Source organism: Pygocentrus nattereri, chromosome 15, assembly GCF_015220715.1.
Source record: "Pygocentrus nattereri isolate fPygNat1 chromosome 15, fPygNat1.pri, whole genome shotgun sequence".
Taxonomy (NCBI): domain Eukaryota; kingdom Metazoa; phylum Chordata; class Actinopteri; order Characiformes; family Serrasalmidae; genus Pygocentrus; species Pygocentrus nattereri.
Window position 1 is genome coordinate 12,140,677 of NC_051225.1, and position 19,275 is coordinate 12,159,951.

At 38.7% G+C, this 19,275-nt stretch overlaps 1 protein-coding gene across 2 annotated transcripts in view; it reads left to right on the forward strand.

The window, feature by feature from the left end:
- usp47 (ubiquitin specific peptidase 47) overlaps nt 1-19,275 on the forward strand; it is a 42,945-nt gene that overhangs the window by 593 nt on the left and 23,077 nt on the right. Inside the window, exons 1-2 of one of the 2 annotated variants that reach the window (XM_017707241.2) lie at nt 748-822; nt 14,866-15,060. In XM_017707241.2, coding sequence (XP_017562730.1) covers nt 802-822; nt 14,866-15,060 — 216 coding nt within the window. In that variant the 5' untranslated portion in view covers nt 748-801. Of the gene's footprint in view, nt 1-747; nt 823-14,865; nt 15,061-19,275 lie in introns of those variants that run through there. The other variant, XM_017707240.2, reaches the window with a different exon arrangement.

Consider the following 19,275-nt stretch of genomic DNA (forward strand, 5'->3'; position numbering starts at 1 on the left):
AGGCTAGCTAGTTTAATAAGCAGTGTGAATACTTACCGACACATTACGTGACATTCCTTAACTTTATCAAAACTTCGTAATTACCCCTGACTGCCTCGCCAGCAGCATCAGCTCGACTCCAACCGAAAGGAGTTCTGTCCCATTAGCTTGCTGGCTAGCTAGCCTAGCTACCCAGCGTCCTGTACTAGAAATGATCTGGAAAGCTAACGTTAGCCAGGGAGCTAACTAGCTACAAGCTTCGCATCGAGGAAATTATAGCAACTTTACCCCTTAGTTCTGGGAAATACATAAGATATAATTGGACGTTATCGTTGTGATATAACGTCACTGGCTACACATTGAACGTGAGTTCAAGAGAAATCTGTTAGTTTGGTTGACTAGCTTGCAACGTAGTTAGTGCCTACCAAGCTGCTGGCTAGCAGTAAACACAGCCCGCTAGTTAATGATTTGATTTGCTAACTACGTGAGTGTTTATACCATTAAAACACCAACGGCGAGAACGCCAGCCCTGTAGTAGACATGGTTATTATGCTTGAACTATGCGTGAATGGCGCATATTGTCGTTAGGTAGCTGAAGGAACGAGTGCTTTTGCGGAGTGCCATGGAAAGTGCTAAACTTTGTGATGCAGCGAGTTAAGAGTGCTTAGTAGGGATTAGCTGGCTGTGGATGTTTTTCTCCTCATGCGCCGCTAACGTCATGTAGCTGAAGTAAATAATGTAGTTTATATTGCGAACGTCTGTAGCCCCAGTCTGTGTATATTTATTTGCAAATACGCTGATTTTAAAGAACTCGTTGGATTAATGAAGTTGGTAAACACAATGGTAAGCTTACATTCTGTTAGCGTCTTTTATTTCTCGTACACAAGCCAAGATATTCTACAAAGCCAGCAGTAGAATTACATATAGTGTCCAAGTAAATATCAGTGTTGTACTGTGGGTCGTGTTTTATTGTGAAGGTACAAGCTGAATGGAATGTTTTCATTATTTTTATCTTCTACAACATTGCAAAGTATATAATAGTAGTGTGTGTATATAATAATAGGCCTTTGCATGTCGAACCCTTTATCAGGATGTACTGTTGCTCTTGTTGATTGAGAGTGTGGTAAAAGCGAATAGAGTTTGGCTTAAAGCTTGAAGGCTGAAGGGCTTGACAAGTTTATCATGTTTAACTTGAGAAAATATTTAGTTTTACCAAGTCTTCTGGCCTGAAAAAAGATTTGGAAATCCTGTCAACAGTTCTGTTTGAGATTACTAAAGACAAGGGTGTCCAGACTTTTTTCAAGGAGGCTGAGATCATACAGTGTCAAAATACCTGCTGGCTGAAATTATTCACAAAATATTCAAAACATCAATTTTTTGAAATATGGAAAATGTAACAGGTATAGAAAAGTTAATTGAACTGAGTGTGTTGATGACAATCCGTTCTGAGATTTTGACAGTGGCCTCTTAAACGCATATAAACGTGCTGCCAAAGGAGTTCCATCCATACATGTTCACCCTGCTCAGAGTAAAACACATCAGCGTGTAGAATTGCAGCGTTCTGTGTTTTCTATCACTGTATAAAGCATGCACAAGGCTTACTTTCAATGCTGTAGGTAGACAGCCTTGTATTTCCTTTTTTCATTTGTTGACCATTTTTCGCAAATATGCTCATCACACCTTCACAGTTTTTGAGATGTCGTTGGATTCCTAAGTTGATAAACACAGTGGTAAGCTTACATTGTGTCAGCATGTGTTACTTCATGAAAACTTGCCGAAGTATTCTTCTGTAGGCTTTGAATTAAAGCCTTTCACAGTAGTAAGCTAAATAATGTACTGCTGTCACAAGAAAGGTAAAAATATGATCTATGTCTCTTCTTTCTTGCATGATGTTTAGAAAGTAAGTTCACAGATAAAGCCAACTCTAAAAGTCAGTAACCAGAAATATTCAAATGTAAATTCAGAGTCACTGTATATGTGCTGTTTCTATCATTCCCTAATTGAATTGATTGTGTATGCTTTATTATTTCTTCACCTATATGATTTGTAGCTGTGTGCGCTGAAGTAAAGGTGCCCAAAACTGACGTTTTCTCAGTTGTGTGAATATGAATGCAGGCACTTTTCACATTAGTGTTTTGGACTAGTTGACAAATCAGGGAGTGATACTGACAATATTTGAAAAATCTGCTTAAAGTTTGCATGAGTTCTGGTTTTGAATAGTTTTAGCCCAACAGTTGTGAAGCTTATTTCTTCCATTTGCTTTCCATGCTTGCTTTTACTGTTTGAGCTGAAAATAATAGAATCAGCATAGATAAAGTGTACCGTCTCTTTGTCTGACCGTTTTCAGTTGTGTTACTTTTTTTGTTATAACTTTTTGTTTCTCATTTTTCAAGATGCCAACACAGTAAGTACTGTTTTTGCGATTCTGTAGTCTGATGTGTTCAATACAATATTGTTACAAACCTTACAGTAAACAGTGGTCTCACTTATTAGCATATGAATTAAGGTTTTGTGCTGTCTTGGCTTTGCATCCTTTGTGTTTGGGTAACCTCTGCTGGTGTCAGCTTCCTTTTGTATTAGTGAGGCCTTTTTTTCCTCAAGACTGTTTACCCAGATGAAAGGGCAAAGCTAGCTGGCCTGTGCAGAGTAAATGTGGGTTCAGAGAAAATGGGCTTTAAAGCTCCTTTCTGTTTAACAGAACTCTGGTATTCTCGGTCAGCACTTGGGTAGCGCTTTCAGACACATTGTCTCGTTACAGTGGAGACGCCTGGACCAAAACATCTAAAAGCACTTACAGCATTTCATATTTAGGTTCATTAGTGCACGCTTGGGACACAGACGGCATGCTTCTGATCCTGAGAATAGTTTTTCTCTACATTACACATACTTAAGTTGTAATCTTAACAGACTCAGGAATCATGTTTGTTTAGTGACGGTTAGATGTGACTAGTCTACAGTTTGGGTATAGAATTAAAACAGTTTTCTTTGTAACTCAAATGGTGTCCATCAATTCAGGCAAAGGTAGCTGTAAACCTAGCTTGCCAAATATTTGATCTGCTACTCCTTTGGTGTGCAGACTGCTGTAGTTTTGAAAGAAAATTGCCCTTATTAGTCATACAACAGGGAAATTTCACCTCTGCAATCCAGCCCATCCTTGCAGTGAAACACCACATACACACTAGTGAAGGCACACACTAGGGGGCAGTGAGCACACTTGCCCAGAGCGGTGGGCAGCTCTATCCACAGCGCTCAGGATGCAGTTGGGGGTTAGGCTCAAAGGCACTTCAGTCATGTCCGGTTCCCCAACCTTCAGCCCACAACTGCTGGAACAACAAAGCTAATGTAGATAATATATTTGTTTCTGATGCCATGTGATATGATGGTTGTATGTTAATTAAAATGTGTAAAACTATGGACAACATTCAGACTTCAGTATGTCTGCTACTACTGTGTTTAGCTATGTGATGTGCTTTCGTCCATTTGCATAGAGAAGTGTTAACCACCTAGCTGTGGTTTTCAAACTGTGGGTTGCAGTGTTGGAAGAAATGGGTCATGGAAAAGCCGCGTAACTGCATTTTTCCCCATGAGAGCGTGGCTAAATGAAGGATATTAGAAGTAAGTGTTTTTTTTTTTTTATATATTATAATTACTGCATGCAACAAAAACAAGGTGAAAAAAGTTCAGCTATCGAGACTTCAGCTAAAAATGATGGAGAGGATTTGAGGTCCCCACACTTAAATCCTCAAGTCTGTTTTTTCTGCTTGCTGCTAGTTGCGTGCAGCTAGAAACTTGTACCAAATATTTCAGTCTATTTAACTGGTAATTTCCAGGTGAAGCACCAGTGGTGGTCAGAGCACAGTGTTAACTAGAGCTGTCAGATGGGATCAGAAATCGAATTCAGAGTTTCCCTTTCTTGGTTTGCAAAATATTTAGGTTAATTTCAGTTGAATTTTTTTAAAAGAACATCTAATTATTTTAGGAAAATAACTAAGATAAATAACTTTAGTAAACACCATATTTTCAAGTCTGCCTGTAAAATAAACAAATCACCCCTAAAAACATGTCAGATGTTTGCGAGTGTGTAAAAACCCTATACAGCTCTAATTTAGCCAAACTAATTAGTTGTTTTGTTTATTTATGGTTAGCAGTGGCACATTCTTCCTTTTGTTTTTCTTTGTTTATAATGTGAGTAACTTACAATCTACAAATCTAGGAATTTGAATTTCTACATTCGAATGTGCCTTTTTTAATTGGATGAATGCTCAGATGTCAGATTTCATTTTGACAGCCGTAGCACTCCCCTAACCTAGCTGTCAACATGGATTAAAACAAGTATAAATGAGACAGAGAATAAACATTAATAAATATTAATGTTGTAATGTGGTTAGTATTTATTGTGAAGGTATAAGCTGAATGAAATGCAGAACAAGTGTTTCATTATTTTTCTATTATACAGCTTTACAAAGTATGTAATAGTAGCATATGAAGTATTACACCTTTGCATATTGGAACTTTTAGCAGGATGTACTGTTGCTCTTGTTGATTAAGAGTATAGTGAAATTGAGTAGAGTTTGAAGCTTGAAGACTGAAGGGCTTGACAAGTTTATCATATTTAACTTTATGAAATTGGTGAGTTTCAAAACGAACACCACCTTAATATGTGGATTCTGGCCTGAAAACGGTTTGGAAATCGTGTCATGCACTTTCAGGAAGTGCATAAACAGTTCTGTTTGAGATTACTAAAGACAAGGGTGTCCAAACTTTTTTCAAAGAGGCTGAGATCATACAGTGTCAAAATACCTGCCGGCTGAAATTATTCTCAAAATATTCAAAACATCAAGTTTTCAAAATATGGAAAATGCAACAGATATAGAAAAGTTAATTGAACTGAGTGTGTTGATGACGATCCGTTCTGAGATTTTGACAGTGGCCTCTTAAACGCATATAAACGTGCTGCCAAAGGAGTTCCATCCATACATGTTCACGCTGCTCAGAGTAAAACACATCAGCGTGTAGAATTGCAGTGTTCTGTGTTTTCTATCACTGTATAAAGCATGCACAAGGCTTACTTTCAATGCTGTAGGTAGACAGCCTTGTATTTCCTTTTTTCATTTGTTGACATAATTTGAAAATGCCTGTTGTCCTTTATATTGTCTGTAAATTTCATGATAAATGGGTCAAAAGAAATGACCCAAAACTTGGAAAAAAGTCTGGTTACATTAACGTTAAAATTAAAATGGGCCTTTTCCTTCTCCTGTAAAGTTACCATTTTGGAGATGCAAGGTTTTGTTCCGACTATGGCGTTTTGTTTGTGTGCTTATTTAGTGCAATTTGCATCTGTAAGTGTCTATTCCAAATTATTTAATTGTTTAAAAGCAAAAATAAAATGTGACATTTATTTAGTATGTTCCTATTTCTGTTCACTTTTTCAAAAATATAACTTCGCAATCTACATTAAATTTGATAATTGGTTAAAATCTATCGTTTGTTAGATAATGTTCCTTATGTCAAATAAATGCGGCAACATCGTTCAGAAATCACGTTATTAAATGAGAAAAGCAGATTAAGCAGCATAAATAGCCACATTATTCTTCAGCGTTAAAAGGTTAATATTTACTAAACTTCTGAATTTGCTCTGATGTGAAATTGGTGCTGTTAGTCCAGGTTAGCGATGAATCGATACCAACATTCTGAACCTCTAACTGTCGTAATCTTGCCCGTGTCATTTATTAAATTTTTTTTTCTGCTAATACTTTCCCCACTCTGTGTGTTCATGTACTGTCCCCTTAAAAACTTACTACCGTGGGTATGGTCACGTGACTCTGCCACGTCCAGTCTGCGACATGGAAGCTACTTTCACACAGCAAGTAAAAGTGCCCCAAATCTCATTTTCTCACCAAATCTGATTATTACAATTTAATGTGATCTGTGTGTGACGTTAGTCTGACTAGATCAGCTCCTAAACTGACCCGCATATGCAAAAGAGCAATGCTTCAGGCGGCTCATCCAGAGGTGAACAGTCACGACAATGAATGAAGACCAGTCGTTCCCAGAAGTTCAGCTTCTTCTTTTCCAGCATCGCAGGAGCCATCATGAAGCTTCACTGACTGACAGCTGGGCTCATCAACCAGAAGGGCATGGTCACTTCTTCGGTTCATGTCCTCTGATTCTTTAAACTTTGCTTTCAGACTTTTTAACTGTTCTATGACACTGCAGCCTTGTTCTCCTACAGCCATTTGGACATTTCTTTCAAAATCTCTTCAAACACAGAGGTGTTTTCGATGAGTTTTGTACAGAAATAACACCTCAAATGTTTATTAGGTCTCAGCAGTGCGAAATTATGACATTGAGTAGGATTGACGTAAAAGTGGAATTCCGATCTGGCTGTTGAGGCGATTTACAGTACAAACCTCATCAGTGAACTATGAGGCAAAACATTCAATAAATCGTGATATTGATTTGTGGTCATATCGCCCAGCACTAGGGTAAATATTCACATATGCAGTTCATGCTAAACTAGTGACTAAGTCTCAATTCTTTGTAGCTACAAGTCTCGGAGCACCAGAGTTTTACATACTAGACAAGTCTTGAGTGATTGACTACATTTAGGGTAAGAGGAAAACCTCATTCGATTTTTGTCAAACTGTGTTTTTAATTGATGCTCCAGAACTCCTTGTTTCTGCTCAGCACCTGCTCGTGAGTCTGATGTCCTCCATCCTCCTGTCACATCAGGCTTTGGCAAAATGATGTCTATCTTGCAGTGTTGTGCTAGTTCCTCCGTAGGTCCTATAGAGGAACGTCTGTACCCATCTAGTGGACCTCTCTGTATTCACTGTGAAGCCTGAAAGCGATTGAAATTACGTGCATTTCAGACCAGAAGCAGGTTGTGGGAACCCTGTGACATGGTGTGTAAGTGAGGAGAGGGGGGAGAGAGAGATGGCCGTCTGCTGCTTCACTGAAAGGACCACTTGCTACCAGCGTTTAAGCAGTTTGACAGAGGCCTTGTGCTGTAGAGTGAGTCGGGGTGGAAGCGCTTTATATTTTTATATTTCAGATTAGTGTAAGTGCTCACAAGCTTCCCTGGAGCTTAATTATTGAGCGTATGTGTGTCTGCATAAACGAAGCTGTAGGCTTTATTGTTTGGGCTGCATTTTAGGAACAGCAGTACGGACCCTGCAGTTTGTTTCCTGAATGTTTTTTTTATTGTGCTCATTATTAGAATGTCTGGGTTGAATGAAAAAATTTGTCTGCTTGGTGAAAGAGCTCACTGTGAATATTTCATATTCAACATGTCACTTTTAAGCAGTAAGAGAATGAATCTGGAAGCATTTTGACCTTTTCAAACAAGTACTCACAAAGAAAGTAAAGTAAGAAGTCCGAATCTTTCAAAATGGTGGAGCACTTTTCAACCCAGCTTACGGTTTGGCATTTCAGAATTCACATATGCCATCTGGTGTGTTCTCACTCCAAATTGCTTTGGTGTTACCCATCGTTCATGCCTCAGTTTGTCAAATATGGGTTTTCCAGCATTCAGAACTAATAAAGAAACCTGTGCAGCGGAGGTTGAGCAATATGACAGTATTTATTATTTTAGTGATAAATTACATCAAAGTACAGCTCTATGCTTTTCTCAGCATGTTGCAGATCTTTGCAGTGAAAACACTTTCTAACTGCTTATTTCACTACGAAGAGAACATAATTAGTCCTGTTTAATTGGGTAAAATGCAGTGCAGTCTGTGGAATGTTAAATGTACCCCTGAATTTGGGATTACTTCAGTGTTCTTCAGCACAGCACTGCTATTGTTATTTCACATCGTATCTAGTAGAAAGTGTAAGCCAACTTGGTACGTGCTGAAATACTTATTACGATGCCACAATACTGGATTAAAAATATGATTAAAGTTAAACTTGTTGTACATCATGTGCATGCTTATTGTGTTTGCAGTTACATGATGGGCCTATTTAAATATGACCAGATTAGCTTTTTAGCCATCAACTAAGTTAGTAGTTCAGCAGAACTAGACTATGTAGGGTTATGTGTAAACAAGTATTCATGGCACTTGCATTTTTATTTTCTTCTTCTTCAAGCTGAGGTGGAACCCAAGTTTTCACATTTCTTGAAGGTTGTGAAAGTGCTGGGACTGGTTAGTTATGCACCTGAAAGCTGGAGCCATGTTGTTGTAAAATACTTGATTTGTACACATTTATGAGCACGTACATCATCCGATTTCTGTATGAATGCAATGGCCTATTAAACAGTGTTCCTTGTACGCCTTGTAGTTTTTCATCACACCGACATGCATCACAGTTTAATGTGTCCATGTGGATTCTTGCTTTATTTTTTTTTTCCTCATCAGATTCCCTGACTTTGTCATCTAATTACTTCTTGTGGTAACAAGAAATTGAGCTAGTTTTATTCAACACAAATATTACTTTGATCAAAAGAATTGTTCAAAGTATTTATTTATGCTGAATAAAACTAGTTAATTTATTGGTTACCACATGAAGTAGTTTAAGTGGATCAGACGAGCCACTTTTTACAGTGTGGTACAGTACGTAGTTGTCCTGTCAGAATCCAGAACACTATTTTAAGCTGCGTGCATTATTTTTAGTAGGACTATGTAGCAGAACCAAATGCCTCTTGCACCCTCATGGGTACATAAAAAAAACAACAACTTTTAATGCTAAACTCTCCAAATAGGAACTGTTGTTTATTGTAAATAAAGTCAATCTCAGTAAACTTTTTTTAACCAGTAGCACTAGCTAAACAATTGCTTTTGTTGGTTAGTATTTTACAACCTTTGGACATGTAAAATGAAGGAGCAAGGGCCAAGTGGTAGGGACAGGGGGTGAAATTGGGTTGGTGCCGTAGTCTTTGGTGTGGTAGTGTTCCACACCACATGCTATGTGGGCACAGTTTGTTCAAAGGCCCTTTTGATTTCATTGCTCTGATTATGTTCAAAGGCTTTGGAAATGCTAAGCAGGATATGAGGGTCCTATGGCTCTGTCAGTCAGTATTCAGCTGCATGCCAAGTGCTTTTTATGTAGCCAGTGTCCCACCATTCGCTTTTGATTTCTCTCACAAGACCTTATACGCACAAGTGTTGATGACCTACATCCAACCTGTAAAATGAGTGACTGGCATACAGCTTGATTAATCCCTGCCTGTCTTAAGTTCTTGGACTTTGATATGAAAATAGAAGGCCATAGTGAGAGTGACTGGGTTCTGCTTTCGCACGTCCTCTTCCTAGAGAATGTCGTATGCCAGGTTCAGTGGTGGCAGAGCCTAGCATAGCATCGTTCATGTCAGCATCTAGCGATATTATCTGTGATAAAAATACCCCTTAATCTGATAATACCCCTGTATGTGTTGACATCTGTGGGTCTTTTAGAGCTGTGTTCTTGTGTTTTTCTCCCAGCAAAATACCACAATAGTTTCCTCAGTGTGTGCTGTCCAATATGTAGAATACCATTAAAGTGCAAACGGTCAGTATGCGTGGTATGAGTCATGTCAGAGCTTTGTACTAACCAGACACTACACTGTTGGAAGTAAAGGTACCATGCAGGTACATGATTGATTCATCAAGGTACAAACAGTGTAAACGTTCCCTCAAAGGTACAACAGTGGTTTTAAGGTCCAGCTGTGTACCTTAAATAGGTTTTTCCCAGAGGAAAAGTAGATATTTGTATCTTTTTATAAACTGATGTTTTAAAACAAAACCATTTAATAAAAAGCCTGGAGACGAGACGGGGTGTGTGGAGTCATGTTACGCAGTTATGTTCCATCACTAAAGGTACTGAGATGTACCCCTGAGGGTATCACAACAGTGACAAGATGGGTACTGCCCCAGTGACAGTGTCGTACCTTTTTTCTGAGTGTAGAAGACTTAAAAAAGACTTTCGAAAGACTAAAGTCTGGCGCCCTGTCACATCTAAAGACAGTGTTTGTTTTAGTCACAGAATATGATTTTGCAAAGACTAGGAATCTTCACTATTTATAGTATCACTACTTACAAGACTGGCGCTGGATTTTTGAGATTATTCCCCATCATGCACCTGGTGGAAATTTGCAAGTAGATGAACACTTTCACTTCCACTCTTTATTTGTACAGATGGGAAGATATGTTAGCTGGACACAAAGATCTGAGGCTCAGATTGGTTCACTATAGAACTGTATACTCTGGCAGATCATCACCCAGAATTTTGATTAACCTGTAGCTGTGCAGATACTTTTTCATTTGCTATCAAGATTTATACATCAACAGAACATGCAGCAATTCAGCGTAACAGAAAAAAACCAGAAGAAAACATTGTTTCTCTCTCTATCTATTGCACGTCTGCGTTCGACCGCAAGCACTCACGCATGCCCCTGGCTTTGTTTGCATGAGCCAAGCCTTTAAGCTTACGAAACTATTGATTTTGTCAGAGCATCAAGATGAGGAAAAAGAATGATTTAAGATGGCCATTTTGACCACCTTACACCAAACGATCGAGATGACACGAACGCGACGCTACTCTAACAAGACTCTCATGATTTTAGGGCTGCAGCTATCAATTATTTTAATAATCGAGTACTCTACTGAAATATCGATTCGAGTAATCGGATAAAACATATTTCCTTATGTAAAGCGCAATTGAAAATACACAAGAGAAAACAAGACATCTCACTTAATGAATGACCAATTGGTTTTCTTTTTTAAATAAGTTATTTTTAAATTCACAACATACATTTCCAAATTGCAAACACAAATAGAAATAAATAAAACAAAATGGAAGCAAATACCACAAGTAAAAAATAAATTAAATTACTTTCAACTTAGGATTTCTTGTAAGTGTCAAAAATATAGGGCATTAAAAAAATAAAAAAAAAATAAATAAAGGCATAAACATTGGCTTTATATTGTGCATTTTAGCTTCTGGACATCTGAACAGGAACAGGTCCATGCAGTTTCACACATTTCTGCTGTGAGTGCTTTAATAGATTCAGGAGAATCGAGGCAAAGGCCACTGTGTGTGTGTGTTTTGTGTTCTTTTAAAGGAGCATTAGGTTGCAATGCAGGAAGGTGAGCATGTCAACATGCTCAGTGCTTAGGCTTGCCCTCTTTTTTGAAGCAATGTTACCTGCAGCTGAAAACTGCTCTGATAGCGTGGATGTAGCTGGAATACACAGCAGAGACCTTGCCAATTTTGCTAATGTTGGATAGCGCGCTGCATTCTTTTCCCACCAAGTCAGTGGATTCTCCTTCTTGGACAGGCGATGTTCTCCAAAATACATCAAGACCTGTGGAATAATTGTGACAACAAATGCATATACATTTTTTTTGTTAATTTACATTTTGCACTACAGTTATTACAGTCATTATCTGTATCAGTATGATGCCTTATTGCAAGTACTTATCTTCAGGGAAGATAAAAAATAGTCCTATAAAGCGATCTGAAATTTGTTAAGATTAAAAACAAAATTGTTTACTTACCTCCTGCTCTACAGCATTTAACTGCTTCTCCTCATCTTGGTCTTCATCACTTGTGGTGGTGTCTGAGTCAATGAAAGGTGTAGCCTCCTTGGCATATGCTGCTGGTGCTTCTGTGCTAGATGTTCCATGGTTACTTACGGTGGGCTGCTTCAGGAGTAAACTTAGTAGCAGTCTCAAGTTCTGGCCTCTGTATGTTCTGCTTAAGTTTGTGCACAAGATGTGGAAGTGCAGAGAGTGTGACACACTGTTGTCCACTCAGATACACTGAAGCTGATTGAAAGGGCTCAAGGACATGGTTCAGCTCCTCAATCAGGTTCCAGTGTTCAGGTTTGAGGTCCAGGTAATGTTTCACTCTCTGAGTCACTGCTGGATCAGAGAGTGTGGCCGTCACCGGCCATCTCTGTTCTTGTAGTCTGGACAACATGGCGTAGGTGCTGTTCCAGCGTGTACAGACATCTTGCACCAGCATGTTCTCCTTGACGTTCATTTGTGTCTGCTTGTCCTTCAACTTGGCACATGAAAGTTCACTTGTTTTTTTAAGTGTTCAACAAGGCTTCTTGCAGCCGCAACACACATTGGGATAGCCTGATGAATCATCAGAGAGCTTTGAACAACCAAGTTTAGGGTGTGCCCTGCACAACACACTGATGCCCATCCGAACCTTTCTTGCAAAATCTTCGATGCTGCCACAACATTAGCGCCATTCTCATGGATGACAGCTTTGATTTTCTCTGCTGTAATGTCAAATTTGGTTATCACCTCCTCAATCCATTGTGCAATATTTGCAGCTGTATGTCTCTCCTCAAAGGGCATCGTTGTCAGGCAGTGTGACATCATTTTCCAATTCTTCCCAAGATAGTGGCATGTCCACCCCCATATAAGCTTCTGTTGCGATGCTCGTCCAAATATCAGTTGTGAGTGTAATGCTCTCAGCTTCTTGCAGGGCCTGTTTCATCTTGGCTTTGACACCTTCTTGATGGAAGCTCATAATTGGGATGGAAAGTTGAAATCATTGCTTTAAAACTGGCATCCTCCACCATGCTCAGTGGGCGCATGTCTGTGACCATGTTTAAAATGCTATTTGTTAGCTCAGCTGCTTGCTCGGGTCTACATAATGGTGCTTTGTAGATAAATTTGTCCATCCGAGACTGTGGTGATGATGATGATGATTTTACTAAAAAAAGACCATAAATAATAATTAGTTAATTGACATCACTAAGACTAAATGACATGATACAGTAGGTTCATGGCCGTGCATTTATGAACCCTGAATTATGAAATTGGCATTGGGGCACATTAGGCACTAGTGGTAATTGATATTTTACCCATCAACTAAGAGACACACAGTGTCTGAAATTATCTTTTTGTCTCACCAGCCAAACGTAATCATAGATGAAAAAAAAATCAAGCATATTGTTTCCGACCAAAGTAACTTTAGTTCAGCTAACTTTAACATGTATTTATTGTTTAGCTATCTTCTTAACTCCACAGCGCTGTGTTTACTGATTACATAAAGCCTGTATTAAGTCGAGAACATGTCGCCGTTGTAATAAACTAGCCACACATTCAACAGGATTCCTAATAATCAGCATTCCACAGGGCTCTCGTTATGTTAAGGTACATTAATGTTAATCTCATTGATTTGTTATAAGTTAAATTTACCTTGTCTCGGCTCCGCTCCATTCCGGGTGTCTTCAGCCGAGATGGTGCAGCATTGAAGATGTGCTGTTGGGGTAGGCAAGGACTATGTTGCACCGAATACATGTCACGGTGTTGTTCTTGCTGTCGAGCCTAAAATGCTCCCATACTTTTGACATTTTCTGTCTTTTCTTATTGCCCTTTTCTTCTCGTACGTTTTCGCTGTTTTCCCTCGCCGCTTCCATATTCCTGCGTCTCAACTAAAAACCTCTGCTGCGTCCACCTCCTCCTTCTTCCTGTGCGTGAGTGACGTAAGCGTGTTGTGCCAAATTAAAAGTACTCAGTGCGAAATACTACACTCTGAGTTTTAAATGAAATTTAACGAAATTTAAACGCACATAAAGTTACTCGGATCAATTTATGTAATCGAGTAACTCGAATTACTCAGGTAATCGTTTCACCTCTACATGATTTTATTCCAAAATGGATATTTGTCTGCGACACTGAAATCGCTTGGTGTAAGGCCGGCATTAGTAGTCTACTGGCTTAAGTGATTTTGTTCCTCATGTAGCAGTGCTCATCTGGACCAGATGTTTTTAAGTGTTTTTGTCTTTTTTGCTTCATCATCAGGGTATATTTTGGAGTTGCAGGCAGAGTATTTTTGAGGAAATGAAGAAGAAGTTCTCGCAGGTAGCTCTGACATAAGAGTTTTGGAGTTGTTTCTGTGTGTAATAACAGCATTGTGCCTGAATTTGCACCGGCATGTTAATTAAGTAAGTAGTTACTAACTGTAAACTAATGAGTGAGTGTAAAAGTTGGGATGAGGGCAAGATCCTGTACTCTCTGCTTCTGGATGAGAATATTCAAGCTTTTAAAACAAGCCAATGCCTGTGAATGTACTGCAGATTCATGAGAGCAAGGCTTAAAATGCCAACAGAATTATTTCTGCTGTGACTTGTTTTCACGTAATTGTCCGTAAACATGATGCCGGTCTCCCAAATGACCAAGAAATATTTTATTTGCGTCACACTTGGAGGCCGAGGCGCTTGTGGTAACGTGAGCAGATTGGCAGTGGAGAGCAGTCTGAGGGAACAGAGACATTGTGTGAAAAGAAAATGGCTCTGGCTTTGTAAACAGAGCTTATGATTTCCACAATGTCGTCACCAAGTAGACATTATGCTCCATTGCGTTGTCAGTGATCAAATCTTTTACATGAGGCTGTGTTTTCCATGTTACATAATCAGTAGTTCCAAATGGTCGTGGCATGATGAGACATTTTACCAATTCACTGAATGGTATGTTGTCTTGTGCATGTTTTGGGCCAACTCCTGGGTTTGTTGTGTCTGTCCCTGAGATCAGTGTGGCCTTGTAAAACTTTATGGGAAACCTTGTAGTGTTTTACAAAGTTAAGACTTTGAGCTTCTGACCATATTTCTTGGTATACTAACATGCTCCCAGGCTTAACATGTACGCTGTGTCTTCTAAGAGCTTAATGTAACCAGGGCTACGGTAGGTCATATCAATACTGAGTTGCGTAACCATCACTGCTCCACTTTCGCCTGCCTTGTGTTATGTGTACCTCCCTGTCATGTTATGGCTTGGACCCAGGGAATTTCTCGAAGGCTGACTGTCGCCTGAACTCCACCCCCCTGCTGCCACCTTAACTCAAAATGACTGTCAGCAGCCTGTTTAGCAGCATGTGGAGTGGTGTGACCTTTTCCTTAATCATTATGCGTTGACAACTAAAGTGAAAGTGTCCTACTTTGTGCTGCAGATAGAGAGTGCTGCTGAGGAGCCCAGAGTGCTGTGTATAGTCCAGGACACCACCAACGCCAAGACGGTCAATGAGAGATTGACCCTCAACCTCCCGGCTTCCACTTCCCTCTCCAAGCTCTATGAAGATGTCGCTCAGAAGGCTGGCTATGTGAATGGCACCTTTGAACTGGCATGGGGCAACATATCGGATGTGGTGAGCACCGCCTCTTTTCCCGTTATAACTAATCCATCCATTCACACACATCTCTAAGTGAAATTTATTCCATCAGTCCTGCAGCTTGAAGGGCGCTGACAGGAAATTAGTCCATATAAAGAGATGACTTTTGGATAAAACTGTATGGAGGTCCATATTCACAGTGTCAGCTCTAATAACAGGTAATAACAATGAAGAGATCAGTTTAACTGGCAGAGTTAATTTTTTGTAGTTTAGCTGCCCACAGGTTTAGAAATTAGTCAGATTAAACAGAAGTGTATAGGGCTTGCATTAGTGATTTAAAAACAGTTTATGTAAAGATCAATACTGATGCACTCCTCCACATGCCATCGTTTATATTTTTTCATAAGTTTGAAAAAGAGAAGTTCTCTATAAAAATGCAGCAACGACTGGCTACAAGTGTTACCTTAAGCAATAGCTCACGTGAAGGAATAGCCTCAGTCACTCCAATGTCCACTTTATTAGATATTAAAACTAAATGGTTAATTTAATTGATTGTATGCTAATGATTTATTGTTTGTCAGTGTAATGAACACTCATATTTAATCTATTATGCCTCCTGTAGTACCAGTGCTATATTTCTTTAATAGATATTGTTCGAGTGAATAGAGTTTTGTTTTGGGATGTGAGACGAGACAGTGTTATGTGAACCTGGCTATGTGCTAATCCTGCAGCTGACCCAGAGCACAGGTGCTGGAGCTGGAGTTAGCTCTCTGAGTAGGTCACTGGATTAAACCCAGAGTTTGATCCAGGCTATGCCACTGCACCAGTGGCCCTCTTAAATGAGAGTGGCCTTCCTAAATAAGTTGCAGCAAATAAAAGGTTATGTCTTACTGAACCTCTTAAAATAAAACCAAAACCACCGGACATCAGACAGGATATATATATATATATATATATATATATATATATATGTGTGTGTGTGTGTGTGTGTGTGTGTGTTTACACCGATCAGACATAACCTGTTTCTGTGCTGTCACTGTCCATTTTATCAGGTCCACTTACTGTATAGGTGTACTTTATTTCTACAGTTACAGACTGTGGTCCATCTGTTTCTCTGATACTTTAGGCCCCCTTCTACTTTGTTCTTTAGTGGTCAGGACCCCCATGGATTCTCACAGAACAGGTACTATGTGGGTGGTGGATCATTCACAGCAGTGCAGTGACACTGACGTGGTGGTGGTGTGTTAGTGTGTGTTGTGCTGGTACGAGTGGATCAGACACAGCAGTGCTGCTGGAGTTTTTAAACACTGTGTCCGCTCACTCTTCACTCTATTAGACACTCCTACCTTGCCGGTCGACCTTGTAGATATAAAGTCAGAGACAATGGCTCATCTGCTGCTGCACAGTTTGTTGGTCATCCTCGAGTCCTTCATCGGTGGTCACAGAACGCTGCCCGCAGGACGCTGTTGGTGGACTATTCTCAGTCCAGCAGTTACACTGAATTATTTACAAACTCCAGCAGCACTGCTGTGTCTGATCCACTCAGACGAGCGCAACACACACTAACACACCACCACCACGTCAGTGTTACTGCAGCGCTGAGAATGATCCACCACCCAAATAGTACCTGCTCTGTGAGGGTCCATGGGGGTCCTGACCACTGAAGAACAGGGTAAAAGGGGGCTAACAAAGTGTCAGAGAAACAGATGGACTACAGTCTGTAACTGTAGAACTACAAAGTGCACCTATATAGTAAGTGGAGCTGATAAAATGGACAGTGAGCATAGAAATAAGGAGGTGGTCATAATGTTTATCTGATCGGTGTATAGGCTCATTGGTTACTAGGAATGACTGAAATGGCTATATTTTGCATGGTAGACATCTCCACCACTGTAAAGAAACCCAAAGGTAGATTTCACTATGCACAATTTCACATGAAACCATTCTGAATGACTCTATACAAACAGATTATGCAGAAATATTGAAAAAAAATATTTTCATTCATTCTTATTTATCTTCTATCAGCACATTGATATCGCAACTTTAGTCACCATTAACAACCAGTGTCAGCATTCATATCAAAGTATCAGAGAAACAGATGGACTACAGTCTGTATGTGAGATATATATATATATATATATATATATATATATATATATATATATATATATATATATATATATATATATATATATATATATATATATATATTGTATATGCTATGTGAAGCGACCTTGGGTTTGTGAAAGGCGCTATATAAATGTAATTTTATTATTATTATTATTATTATTATTATTATTATTATGGAATGTAATATATATAAATGGTGTGTGTGTCCAGATTATTTTGTCTTTCTCCTCTGTGTATAATGGTGTACCATGCTGGGTCATTGTGTAAATTTTTCTGGCAGAAATGCAGTGAGCTAATCCCCACTGATCTATGAATGCACAATGGGATATCAGAGTATTAAACCTTGAATATTCTCAATTAAAATAAGTGATCTACTGAAACTGAGCTAACAGGTGTATAATTTAGATTTTCTCTGAATTTGTACGGATTGCCCCCCATAAATGTTATAGAAGGGTTTGTACGATGTATTGAAATTTGGTTGTTGGGGAGTAAAATGTCGACAGAAAGTACTAAGTGCCAGAAAAGAAAATCAGCACTGAACAGTTGCTAACATTTTAGTGAGATGTGAGACGAATGTATCTGTGTGCGGACTAGCTGGTTTGCTAGCAGTTCGCCAAGTGGTAATGTATCAGAGTTTGCAGTACAAACTTTGTAGGAGATGTTTCTACATTCAAACACTGCAAGATGCGAATTCACAAGCCGGGTGCAGCAAAAAACACATTGTTGCTGCTGCTTCTTTTATTTTGGACATCATAATGATAAATTTCAAGACTAACTAAATACAGTAATCAGGTTCTAGATATTCACAGAGTGAGCCTGTAGTACAAGCTCAAAAGTGCTAGGATGATGATTACAAAGATGCTCCAAATTGCTAACTAAATTACATTAAAATTTAATTTAATTTGTGTAATTCACTTTAAGGACTTTAAATATCTCAATTCAAGAATGTGGTAAATACAAGCATACTCATGCAGAAGTTCACTGTAATTTCACGTTTTAAGTAGGAAAGTGAAGTAGAAACATCTCAAAATATTTAATAAGTTATATGACATAAAATGATGACACAAAATACAAACAAGCTTTTTCAGTAAAGTAAACTCACAGCAAAGGATTCAATAAAACCATAGTATGAATCATTGCTTTCTTTTACAACCCAGATTCAGTTTTGATTGTTGGTAATAAACAGATAAGCATTATGTTAAAGTGTTTGTACTTTCTTCATGTATAATTTTTAAGGCCACATAATTAGCCACTGCTTTACCCAGAATAATTACACAGCACTGTGGAGTTGGAACCGCATTCTTAGCTAATTAATATCTATAAGTTGCTGGGGATTTTGGTGTAATTTGACCGTCTTGGAACTCATGTTATTCAAAATAATTACCTTCTCCTTTAGAGTTTACACCTCACACTTATCTAGATAACATCTGGAGCTTACAGGGCAGTAAAAGAAGGCAAGTTCAGAATTTCATTGTAATTTGTAACTGGTTTTTGTTATTTCATATATAGCCAAATGTAATTAAAGGTTAACAGTGTCAGTCTAATAGACAGGTCAAATAGACGCCCATAGACAGGTCAAATTTCACTTCATTTAACCTGCATTCTGACTTACTAATGTTTGAGTAATGTAGGTGTCCTTTCTTCTCAGAACAGCCAAATTGTCAATGTTAAATTAGATAAAACTCGATATCATGACATTTTCAAATATATTAAAATATTATCATGTGATATTCAGATTAGTTTAAATAACGTTAATAAACCCATGTTTCCTGGTCGACAGACTGATTTGTTTGGACTTTTCTGTTTCCTGCTTTTAAAATGACACAAAAGGGAGCAGTGTATTGTAAACATTAACCAGCCAGAAATACATTTCATAAAGGGAAACATATGCTGTATGGTCAATATATTTGGACTTCTGACCATCACACCTTAATGAGCTTGTTGGGCATCCCATTCAAAAACCATGGGCAGTAATATGGAGTTTAACTATGGAGATTGAATGGCTATCCACTTGAATTTACACACCTGTTAGCAATGGCTGTGCCTGAAATGCCTGAAGTTGGTCAACTTGGTCAAACACAAGGCCCGTGGGATAAGTCAGGCCCATGACATAGTCCTATT